At 33.8% G+C, this 13,408-nt stretch overlaps 1 protein-coding gene across 1 annotated transcript; it reads right to left on the bottom strand.

Moving 5' to 3' along the window:
* Positions 1–12,155: 12,155 nt before the first annotated feature.
* On the bottom strand, positions 12,156–13,013 carry LOC110662833 (TATA-box-binding protein-like). The gene has a single exon (XM_058137225.1). It carries the CDS (start codon positions 12,857–12,859, stop codon positions 12,293–12,295), a length of 567 nt encoding a protein of 188 aa, XP_057993208.1. The 5' UTR covers positions 12,860–13,013; the 3' UTR covers positions 12,156–12,292.
* Positions 13,014–13,408: the final 395 nt, after the last annotated feature.

Below are 13,408 nucleotides of genomic sequence, written 5' to 3'. Positions count from 1 at the left end.
CTTGCTTAATGATTTAATTAATTCTCAAGTTTCATAATTTGCAATTTTTCTACCATACTTTCACTATTTATATTATGTACCATATTTTTATTTTTCATGACATTTTCAAAGTTTAATATCACTTATTTTTAATGGATATTGAGGTCAAAAGACAACTCCAGGTGTCAAATAACCAAAATGCCCCTCTTCGGGTTGTATTTCGGATTTTTCAGTAACACCGATTAATTCCTTGTACCGTCGATTTTCTTTAATTTTTATATTTTTGTTTACACTGACTTACTAATTTTTTATTGACATTTCCAATGTCAATTACACCTCAGTAGGCCTTTAATTAGGTCCTAAAGATATTTCCCAAGGTTTCCCATGGTCCAGGGCTAGTCAACAGTCCTCGCCGTAACTTTTCGGGGCGGTCACCCATCGCTACGGTTTCTGGCTCATTTAACCTAATTACATTTCATTGCTTTTATTTTTCCTTTGTTTTTCTTGTATTTTCCTCTATTGTATTTCATTATCTTATTTCTCTTCACTAGCATTTAAGTATAATTCCCGACATTCTAACTGTCCAGAGAGATACAGGTCACCGGAACAGTAGAATGCACCACTGAATATAGGGGTGTTACAATTCTCCCCCCCTTAAAATAAATTTCATCTCGAAATTTTACCTGGTATCAATCTCTGAATAGCTGTGGGTGCTATCTCCTCATACCCTCTTCACGCTCCCAAGTAGCTTCATAATCTAAATAATGATCCATAACACCTTAACCAAATGTATACTTTTAATTCTCAGCTACTTTACCTCATGTGCTATGATCTTTATGAGTTTCCCCATCATACGTTGAATTTAAATTCATTTCACTTTTTAGAGGTAAGCAATTCTGTGTGTTAACGAATCCACTCTTTCTAGGACTTTGTGTGGTCCTATGGGGTGAAAACTTAGTTTTTCTCTTTTCTATACAATCATGTAATCTTCTTTCCTTTAAGTTTATGTAAGACTTTTAATAATCTAATATAACATTTAATTTGTTTATATAACTCTAATCTTTTCTTACTATTATTCTGTCTAATATTTCGATTCATCTTTCCTTATTGAATGACCATTGAGATCATGTTAGAATTATTTATCTAATCATTGGTCCTCTGACCATTCTAGTTAACAATCTTACTCATATTCGTACCATTTCTTTGTTATATCTGAATCAACTGTTCAAATTTTTACTTCCACAACTCTTTTATCTATCGATTTTCAATAATTTATCGTATTTTAGGAAATGACTTTTGCTAGCAAACTCTTCCAAAACTAATTCCAAAAAGACTAGTCACTAACATATCAAATTTTATTTTTATACGAGGGATAGCAGGAAGGCAAACAATGCTGGCACAAACATAAAAGTATGCAGACCCCGGGTCAAGCAATACATATATATATCTTAGTTAAAAATTGAAAAAGTACCAGTAACAATGTCAGAAGTCTCAGCCTCTTCTCTCTGCCACATAGTGTATACTCTAGCCAGAGCATCACCTTGTTCTGGCTGATTCATAGTACTCTGACTTCCAGGTGTACTACCCCTACCTCTACCTCTGCCTCTACTAATAGATGGTGAACTCTTTAGGTAGAAACTTGGGCTGATCTCTTTGGTGTAGTAAATGATCTAGAACAGCTTGGATTTATACAATCCTTAGCAAAATGACCAGTCCCTCCACAATTAAAACATGCTCCTATGGCTCTATAACATACCCCACTATGTGGTTTACCATAAGTTTCACAAAGTCGATTCGACAGTTCATTTCTGGGTTTTTGCTGAGTTTGCTGATCGGATCGGGGTGGTTTCTGTCCAGAAGATCTATCTCTACCCGATTCGTGTGAGCTAGATCCTCCAAAGTGCTTTCTCTTTCCTAACCCACTCTCAGTAGCTTGGCCTGTAGCCTTTTCAGTTTTCTCTTTCTCTTAAGTACCCTTCTTAACGAGCCCTTCTAATTCTATCCTTTCCAGTTCTAGGGCCTGTGAGATCAACTTAGAGAAATTCTGATGTCGGAAGCCCATAACTTGCATTCTCATATTAGGCCTTAACCCGGCCTCAAAACGTTTACATCTGCATCTAACAGTGGTAAACATGCTTCCTCTATAATGACTCAATCGAGAGAAGTTTCTCTCATATTCTGCCACTGTTCTGTCCCCTTGCTTCAGGCTTAAGAACTCCTGTAGCTTTTGGTCCACATAGGCATTTGGGATATATTTTTGTCTGAACTCTCTGAGAAAGTCGTCCCATGTCAGCACTGGGGGTTCCACCAAACTGTGGGGAATGGTTTTCCACCAGTCATATGCATCCCCCTATAGAAGTGAGACTGAGTATTCAAACTTTAGCTCATCGGTGTAGTGCAACTTCCTAAAAACTCTTTCCATCCTTTCCAACCATTGTTCTGCCTCTAGCAGATCCACTGTCCCCTTGAACTCAATAGCCCCATACTTAATTAGCTTGTCATACTGCCTAGCTGAAGGCTATAGTTATACTACTAGTGTCTATAGTGGGGCTTGAGTGGGCATGTTACCAGCCATCTATTGGAACAACACAGCCATCTGCTGAGCAAATTGAGCAGCGAACTGCGGTATTGAGGGGGTTGGTGCAGCTGATCCACTCACATTTTGAAGGGCTGGGGCTTCCCCTTGTACCTCAGCCTCTACTAATTGATCGATTGAACGATCCCCTTCTTCCATAGTCAATTAGAGGGTAATGTATCTCCTGAACCAATAACACAAGGAGATTGCCCTTCCTTAGCTCATATTTATAATGTAATGTACTGCATGTATCAAACCATGACATTGAGCAGTTGTACTATGAAGGAAAAATATTCAAATTTCAGGACAAAACAGAATTTAAAAACTTGCTCTGATACCACTAAAACATATCACACCTTACCCTTCCATAAGGCATAACATGATCCCGTAGTATACATAATGAATTACGAAACTTCGCCTACTGATAACTCATTAAATACACTACAAGGGATTTTAAACAAGTTCTTACTTCTTTTTAAAGTGGTGAGCACTTTTGACAGGTGTTAAAACTTTTTAATCGAAGTTAAATCACACATTAGGTCTGAAATAGCCACAAATTTTATAAAAATTTCGGCAAAGTGCCATCTGTATTTTGTGAAAACAGTTCTTCAAAAACCTGTAGAAAAAAAAAACACTTCCAATATATTTGTTTCAATCCCTAACTCCAATAATAGCTCAACTCAAATCAATTTTCACAACACAAGTCAAACTCAAATTCAACAATTTCAAAAATAAAGTGCAAAATAACTGAGCATTTCAAAATCTGAAATAAAAGAATTGTAATACAACATTTTGACAGGCTAAAATAATTTACAACTTTATTTTACAACTGCTCAAGACCAAGTACAATATATACATACAGTTCACATACATTACAATAATATTTACAAGGAAGTGGTATACTCAATATACCCGGCAAAATCTCAAAGCGAAGTCACAAGCAGCCTACTATGCTGCTTTATCTGTCTATCTACCTGTGACAGCAATGAAAAAGCTATCACTGAGTAAAATTTACTCAGTGGTGCACAATAAAAATTTAAAATGTGGTATATAAAACATTTATTGATAATTCACAATTCAAATAATTCACAATTTCATGTCACAATTTTCAAAGCTCATATAACACAAATTTGATCAAACAATTTAATAAACACAGTGTTGCTAATCAATAACACAACTTAAGTCATGACACAAAATTTCCAAACATGTCGTGTTGTACACCACAACAAGTCATACTCACCCCACTAATCAAAATCAATGAGAGAGGTGGCTAGCTAGATAATGAGTACTCATCCATACTCACCTCAGACTGACAAGTCAAAGAGGGAGGAATATAGTCATACTCACCCCATAAATAGAGGAGGAACATAGTGATGTTGCCATGCCAAGTGTGAATCAAAAACAATTTCAAATCACAATATTTAAATATTTCATACAAACTACAAATCGCATTTTATCTCAAATTTTCCATTTACAAAGTAGGCAACACAATAATTTCCAAATAAAATTTCTAAAGCCAAAACAATAAAAATTTATTCATAACTCATTTCTCCAAATAAATTTTCTAGTAAAAGCAGTGAATATAAAAAGTATTGTGCACAGACTTGATTTAAGTCGCCTCTAGGCCTTGACTCAATGTTCCTTATGCTTCTCAATAACCTTTTCAACTGAAAAACACAATTTACAGTGTTTCAGTATTACATCTCATAATAATTCTAATATGTTGCCAATATAATACATTTTACAATTCTCACAAGTTGGCATTTATTGCCAATTCTATTTCTAAGGCTTTATTGTATAGTAATGGTAAATTTCGAGATTTTGTATGCTAGATTGATCTAGCTAATTGTCTTGTTTTCCTTAGTTTTTAGGTTCTGGTCAAAAGAGAAAATTTGTAGGTCTATGTCTTATTGAATTTTTGCCACTGATTTCAAGTCATTCTGAATTGTATAGACCAAGATATGGTCAATTTACTAAAGCTAGACAGATTGCATTTTTAATGCAAAGTTAGGTCAATTTTAGGTCAATTTCAATTCTGGTAGATTTGGTACCCTAGATTGGGCAAGCATTTCGACTTGGTTCTGGTCATTTCTGGGCTTTGGTGTCTTCATAAGAGTTGTAGCTCTATGTCTAAAATTTCCAACGGTATAAATTTCAGGTCATTTGGACCTGTTTTGAGTGAGTTATGGCCAGTTGAATGGCTACTATTCATATGGTCAAATTATGGGTTTGCAAAGTTGCAATTCCGGATAAGGTCACATTTAAGATCATTTTTAGACTTAGGTTCCTTCATAAGATATGTTCATCTATGTCTTAGGGACCCCCAGGTACAATTTCATAATTTTTCAAGCTTGGTATAGTGAGTTATGGTCAATGTATTGACCTAGACTCTTAATCCTATAAAGGCAATAGTCAAACTTCAGGGCAGTATGTTTGACCCTCTTTTTAGGGTCTTTCCACTTAGAATTTGGCAAAGGTGTCTGATCAATGTTGTAGCCCTAAATATCATGTTTCTAGATCATATTGGCACATCCCAAATGGAATTTCCTAGTGGGAGTTATGGCCAAATGAACACACGGGTATCAATGGCATTCTGGGTTCAACTTAACATTTTCTAGATTTCAATTCCTAAGTTTGGCTAATATTTTCCCTAGGATGCAATGGGTTCTGGAGCTTGGTCAAAACATAAAAATTGTTGTGCTATGTCTTATAAAAACTTTTGGCACTAGTTTCACTTAATTTTCAACTTTGGAGACCAAGTTATGGCATTTTTACCAAAACTGGTCAAACATACCAATGGAACAGTGTTTTGGTCAATTTCTGGGTTGACAGTTTTGGTAACCCAAATTGTGCTAATAGTTTGACTTGGTTAAAGGAAAAACTGGGTCAGGTGTTCTTTATGAAAAGTGTTCCCCTATGTCTAAGCTTTTCAATGGTTCTAAATTCAGGTCATTCTGACCTTCCTAGGGCAAGTTATGGAAATATGAACATATATTGTTCATATGGTCAATTTTGAGCCTAATCCAGCAAGTTACCCGTATTCAAGCCAAAATTGGACCAACCTATGAACAAAATTTGGGCAGGGTTTCTACTTTAAAAATGAAGGTTTAGATGTCCCAAAACACCTCAAATTGGTCTCATACCAATTAGGGCAACACAAAGGGAGATATGGCAATAACAAGCTACTAGATTCAATAATAACTCAACCTGCAAGCAATAAGCACTCCCAATTTCAATTGTTCACATACACAATTCAAACACCTACATGCTAATTACACTCTTATACATTTAAACACTCTAATAAACATTTTAATTCACCATTTACATGACAAATTACATCATACTCCCAAGAACATAAAGCTGCTAAAATTGGGACAACACCATAACTCATCAAATCCCACAATTTCTTCCATAATCTAACTCACCACAACCTCAACACAAACTTTAATTAAGCAAGGGAAGAAAATGGACACTTACTTCTATTTGGAGCTTGTTAAAACCTCACCAATCTTGCTTCTTTTTCTGCCTTAACACTTCCTAAGCTATGTAGACTAAATTTAGTGATGTTATGTGGAAAATGGCTTGAAAGTGGGTGCATGGAGCTAGGTAAAGCTTCGGCCATGGAGTTCCCATGGAGTTCAATTCGGCTTGGATGAGAGGAGGTTGAAGATGATGACATTTTCTGTCCACTAAGGATTATATAGGCCCACTTAAGCATGGTTAGTGGAGCACTAACCTTGCTTAATGATTTAATTAATTCCCAAGTTTCATAATTTGCAATTTTTCCACCATACTTCCACTATTTACATTATGTACCATATTTTTATTTTTCATGATATTTTCAAAATTTAATATCACTTATTTTTAATGGACATTGAGGTCAAAAGACAACTCTAGGTGCCAAATAACCAAAATGCCTCTCTTTGGATTGTATTTCAGATTTTTTGTAACACTAATTAATTCCTTGTACTGCCGATTTTCTTTAATTTTTATATTTTCATTTACACTGACTTACTAATTTTTCATTGACATTTCCAGTGTCAATTAAACCTCAGTAGGCCTTTAATTAGGTCCTGAAGATATTTCCTAGGGTTCCCCGCGGTCCAGGGCTAGTCAACGGTTCTCGCCGTAACTTCCCGGTGTGGTCACCCATCGCTACGGTTTCTGGCTCATTTAACCTAATTGCATTTCATTGCTCTTATTTTTCCTTTGTTTTTCTTGTATTTCCCTATATTGTATTTCATTATCTTATTTCTCTTCACTAGCATTTAAGTATAATTCCCAACATTCTAACTGTCCGGACAGACACTGGTCACCGGAATAGTAGAATGCACCACTAAATATAGGGGTATTACAACTGTAAAAAATAAATAGATTAATTAATAAATGTATCAAGTAATTAATCAAAATGATTATGGTCTTTTAATCAAATTGGTCCTCCCACTAACTTAGCGAATCCTACACTTCCAAAGTAGAAAATGAAAATCGTAGTTGGATGGATTTCTAGTGGGTGATTGAATTCTTATAGTCTTATTGATCATCCTCAGACACATCTATTATTGGAATTACAGTAAACTATAAGTGAGCAACTCCTTGCCCATCACATCTCTTGTGAGGTTCAATAATTTATCTAGCCTCTAATGCTCAAAATCTCAAGCACATCCATTATTGACTTATCTTGCATTAGTTGAGTTGATCCCATTGAGCCAGTAAACATGCAAATAATTTTAATGTCCTCAGGCACATCCATTATTGGCCACCAAACCATTTACATATTTACAACATCTCATGCTTAACAATTATTCTTAAGAAAATCTCTTAAATTAATTGCATCATATGCAAGTATTTAAAATTTCTTAAAATAATTGCCTCAATGGAGGGCCCATGATATAATTACCTTAATTATACCATTTCCAACTTAATAATTTGTTTGGAAGATTTAGTGGTCGGCTTAATTACTATTATGGTCTCACTTTGCACATTATCCAATTAACATGCATATATCACATACTTGCATACATTCTTATACATCTCATGCATACATGGATAAACATATAATATGGTATGATTATGGACTTTCTAAGGGATTCAATTCTAAGCCACCAAGAATTGAATCAGGGCATTCCTAGGTGCATTTCATTCATTCATTTTACAAGAGTTGCTGAAGGAGTACATAATCAACACTTGACCTTGAATTCCTCCCACTGGTCCAACCAATGCTCTTAACCTCCTTGATCTTCTTGCAATTCAATTACATTGTAATCCTTGGCATACCAAGGCGAATTTACAAGAATATGGACTTTAAAGTCCTCAAATAAATGAAATTACAACACAAATTATTACAACACTTATAATACATGCCACCAAAAATAAAATTAATTATTTTACAACCCAAAGAAAAATAAAAGAAATAAATCCAATTACATTGATCTTTTATTGTCCATGATCATCCATCATACATATTCCCATTTAACAATTAAATAAACTATTCATACTAAAATTAAATTGAATATCTCATATTCAACTAAAAAATTTAGATTTGAATCTCATTCAAACAAATTTAAAAATTTAGATTTGAATCTCATTCAAACAATTGAATCAAAATTTAATTGAGTGATTAAAATTCTTAATTAAACAATTTAATTAAGTATGAGCCTAATTATGGGCCTTAGATCATATAACAATTGCACAATGAAACCCATAACCATGCGCACACTTGGAAGGGCCCAAGCCATGCGCACCCATGGAGCATACAAACATGCCGCCACGTATGGTGATCCAAACAACCTTGAATCAATCAAATTTTGATTAAATCACGCAATTAAATCTCATATTAAATATAGTGGCTCTGATACCAATTGAAGGAGCGGAAGCATGAATATTAGTGCATTGGAGCATTGAATTTCAAAATTTTTCTTCTAGGGTTACATGCATCATACCACATCCGTTATGTGCCTAATTAATTTTAATGCTCAATTGCATATTAAAACACTTTAAATATGTATTAGGATCTATGTTTGCCATTCAAGATTGTAAATTAATAAATTAATTCATTTAAACCCTAGTTTAAAAGAGGAGTTAGAGTACTAACCCCTTTGATGCACTATGGATGTGATTGGTACCTTTAGGATGCACCTAGGACCCCAAGTGTTGTCCCTCTAGCTTGTCCACACCAAGATCACCAATGGGCAGCCCCTAATTTGCTTCTCAAGCCTTTGCCAACCAATTATAAATTGGGTTCTTACCTTTAGAGAGGTTGTATGTGTGTATAGGACACTAGAAACAATTTCTAGCAATTTTAATTCAAAGGGAATGGAGTGATTCTCTTTGAATTGATGAGAAAAGATGAAGAGAGGAGAGGGAGGAAGAGGTGCCGCCACACATAAGAGAGAATAAGAGTGAGAGTTTCTTCTTTTCTTTTCACTTTTATAATTAGGTCATCACTTAAACCCTATGCCACATGTCACCTCCATATTGCATCTTATTTTTAATTGACCTAATCACATTAAGCTAAGTGTCAAAGCTAGACTTAATCTTGACTTTGATCATCTTACATGATAGGAAGACAAATGGCAAGCTAATATGGTGCCATGTGTCACCATCTCATGGTGTCACATGTCACCATGTGAAATGACCAAATTACCCTTATGTTGTAATTTTGAGTTCTCAACCTAAAATCATTATTTCTCCTCTTCTAATCAATTTATATCAAATATAAATTAATTAATTAATTTCTATTAATTAATTTCTCATAATTAAATTCATATTTAAATACTTTAAATATAAATTTAACTTATACTATACATCAAATAATCTAGATTTGATTTCAAGTCATGTTAGGGACTTTGCAATCTTATTGCAAACCACATTTTACTTGGTGATTATCTTGTGTATGTGTGTGACTCACTAGGCTTATCCCTAATTGGCAATGAGATATAATATTAACTCTTAATATCATCAGAACTCTTTCTTACCATAAATGATTTCTCTAAATCATTTTAGGCATCTCATAGACCATGGTTGATACCTAGCATAGCATGCCATGGCCACCCAATCAGTAACAAGGAATACCTTAAATGAACCTTTAATCATATGTTACACTAGAATCTCTCTATTACAAAATCCCAATTTGAGCTGGAGTCATGGTTTATGTCAAATCCCATTTGCTATGAATATTATATTCTCTTTTAATTCCAGTTCATGATTAATTAGATTTTCTTGTTAGAAACTCTCTTTTCTGACTAAATCTGTCTATCCTGGCCAAGAACTTGAAACATCAAGAACAATTAAATGAACATAGGACTTTATTCCTATTTACTTAGGGTAACAGATTCTATCTTGATCAACACCTACCTCCATATATAACTAGTAGGAGCCAACACATGCCCATATACCCATACACAGTACAAGTATGAAAGCAGTATCAAACTCAAACCACCTATATACAAGATAAATGTGTTATCTCAGGTCTAAAGATTATATGCACTGATATGATATATGACAATGCATTGACAAGAGTAAACTCCATATGCTTGTTATATGCATCACTGGTTCGGCCTACTTATCATGTATAAGTGCCTATCATATCTATTATATGGCATGAGACTCACCATTCCATCTTATTTATATCTTATATAAATACCTTGGGAACAAACATGAATACTATTTTTCAGGATAAGTTATGTCCTGTGTGAAGTATCCTCGATTGTGAACCAATTTATGATACTTTGTGCTAGAAATATTGTCACTCATATTCTTAACAACTTAAGAATAGAATTTTTAACAAAATATCAATGGACCTTTTCTATTACACATAAATACATTATGTAAACGGAAAAGTGAAATTGTCTTTTATTAATAAAATATGTACAAGATACATACTAAATGATATGCTCTAGGGCATACTACTAACACTTTACACATAAAAATGACTCATCAAGTCATATTATAACCTAATCACTTATATCCACCCTTTCATTTGTATGCAATTTCAATGTGCATATATATATATTTCTAACACTTTGGCTAAATTTTACTTGCAATTTTTGTAAAAGCCCACCTAAAAACATTGCCTGAGTAGTGCAATCACATGTCTGTATATTATCCCATCAAACTTGAACATCTTGCAAATACAGTTAGCTGTTTGTTCAGATGTATTTAAAGCAACAAAGTATACTTTTTGTTATTCATCAAACCTTGCTACTTCATACCTATGGGTTCTTTTTTCAGTTCTACTGCCGTTTCTGTATAACTTCACAGCAAACAAAAGAGATTGAAAATTTTATTCCTGAACGACTGCAAACAATTTTCTTGTGTAAACTTCCGTTGCTTGCTTTTCCATAGGAAGTGGTATCTTTGATATAGGTTTAGTGTAATGTGATACTTTCAAGTTATATATTGCAGCTTAAAAGACGGCATATATGCATATCTTCCCCTGCTTCTAGCTAAGTTTCCATAGCAAGAATAAATTGAAAAATGAGAGATTCTAGAGTCTATCAATTATCTCCCCAAGAGAAAAGTCTATGTGGCTCATGATTGATGAAGAATGAAAGAATCGTATTATTAGGACTTAAATGGTGTTAATTTTATGATTTGGTGGGAAGAATTTTAAAGAGCGGTGAGGAGGAATTTACAAAAAGGGGCATCGATGACAGGATGTTTTCTCCTACAGTGTCTTAATTGAATATAGTGAGAGAAAGGTTGGAAGGCTTTATATTGGTTAGAGAGTATCAACTTCTACGACTCTTGTTTTGTTTGCCTAGTTTTCCTTTGTATTATAATAAACAATTTAACTAAAAAATTCATTAGAGTTTATGATTGGAAGGCTGGGTTCTGTGGCCAATATATAAAATCAATACATTAGAGAGAGGGAGAAAAAAAATTTATTCAAGGTGGTAAGGATTAGGCGGTTATCTTTTTTTTATGTTGAGAGTATAGCAAGAGTGAAAAGGCTTTCTTTAAGTGGTTTGCTTCTCTACAAGTTGCACGTGGCTGATCAGTTTGATGTGCAATGGCCACAACTAAAGAGAAAATATCCTCGAGCTCCTTATGTTGGTTGTCTCATGCAATTGATCATGTTCTAATGCTGTTGTTGTACTCACTAGAAACTTCAAGTTCTAACTCTGATTTTCACTTTGAAGTTTTACTTTTTAGTGGTGCTCTACTTCTTGGTCCCAAACTTCAGTTGCATGATTAGAAGCAGAAATGCATATGTGCACTGTGGATGCCAAGGAGATGGAAAGAGAGATGAGAGAAAGTTAATTGCCATGAAGATCTTATTGCAGAAATTTGTTGTTTACCTGATTTGATTGAATTCTAGATATATGTAATTTTCTTTTTCAGCATGGTTATTGATTGGAATATACTTTAGAGGGTTGCTTCTGTAATCTGATTAAGCAAACATTTTTTTATCAATAAAACTTTATTTTATAAATGTATGGATTAATTACCTTGCCTAGCCAAAAGAAATTACTTCCTCCATGAAGAACAAAATAAGACACATTCTACATCATATATGCTTGCTTAATTTGCATGTGATATCTGTGTGTTTTAGGCTCAGAATTGGGACTCATACAGAAGAGAACAAGAATGTAAAACTTGGTAAAACAAGGAATAGTATTTGTCATTATAAAATGGGACCCATTGCCCAATATGAGTGGCCTGAATCATTGCAGTGATTGGTTTAATTCTAGGCCAAAATTTATCTATTTCTACAGATCATAACTGAGAAGACCTCCCTTACTTCTTGAACTCTGCAAGAACAGAGTATATGTTGTCGAAGGCAGTGTAGAAGTCATCCCTTTTCTTGGCTCCAGTGATCACAACCTTCCCAGAGACAAAGATAAGCAACACGAGCTTTGGCTGTTTCATGCGGTAGATAAGGCCAGGGAAGAGTTCAGGTTCGTAGGTGGAAAAGGCACCATGGGATGTGCAGGCAAACTTCTCAAGTCTGATAGTGAATTGAACATCGCAAGAGGCAACAATATTCTGGATCCTGAAGTCTCTAAACTTGGCAGGAAACCCTAGCTTCTGAATAATTCTTGCAAACTTCCTGGCCGCAAGTTTAGACTGCGCTTCGGTTTTTGCACCAGTGCAGACCATCTTGCCAGAGGCAAAAATCAAGGCAGTAGTTTTGGGATCTTTGATTCTCATAATCACAGCGGAGAAACGCTTAGGAAAGAACTCAGAATTGCGAGAATGCAGTGCTATGTGCTTAAGATCCAATACACAGTCCAAATCTACTGTCGATACAATGTTCTGTATGGTAGGAACTATACCTGAAGGGTTGTTCCTCCTGGCAGCCATCTTCTTCTTCTTCTTCTTCTTCTTCTTCTTCTTCTTCTTGGGTTATTGTACTTCCAAAGATTTGATGTCTTTTTTTCTATAGAAGGCAAGAAACAATACGAGAAATTAAAATCTGGGATCCTTCTCTCCGTCTATAGGTATATACAGAGATGAATAAATCCATATCCTAATAGAATTGTGACTTCTTAATTTAAAATATATTTTTAATTTATAAATTAATTTAAATATAAATAATTAATTATTTAAAATTAATTTATTTAATTAAAAGACATTTTAATGTAATTTAATTTATGAAAATGACAAAAATATATATTATTAAGTGTTACGGCTGTTAAAATAAAAATAATATTAATATTTTAAAAAATTATTAAAATAATATAATTTTTTATTTAGTTAAAATATAATTTTAAAATAAATAAATGAGTAATTAATAAGAGATATTTTATTTATAATATTTTATTTATTTTAAATAATTTTATTAAATTATAAACTAAATTAAATATCAATTTACTTATAATTATTTATTCATAATAAAATTTAATTAACTTA

Source organism: Hevea brasiliensis, chromosome 15 (genome assembly GCF_030052815.1).
Source record: "Hevea brasiliensis isolate MT/VB/25A 57/8 chromosome 15, ASM3005281v1, whole genome shotgun sequence".
Taxonomy (NCBI): domain Eukaryota; kingdom Viridiplantae; phylum Streptophyta; class Magnoliopsida; order Malpighiales; family Euphorbiaceae; genus Hevea; species Hevea brasiliensis.
This window is presented reverse-complemented; position numbering and strand designations above follow the sequence as displayed.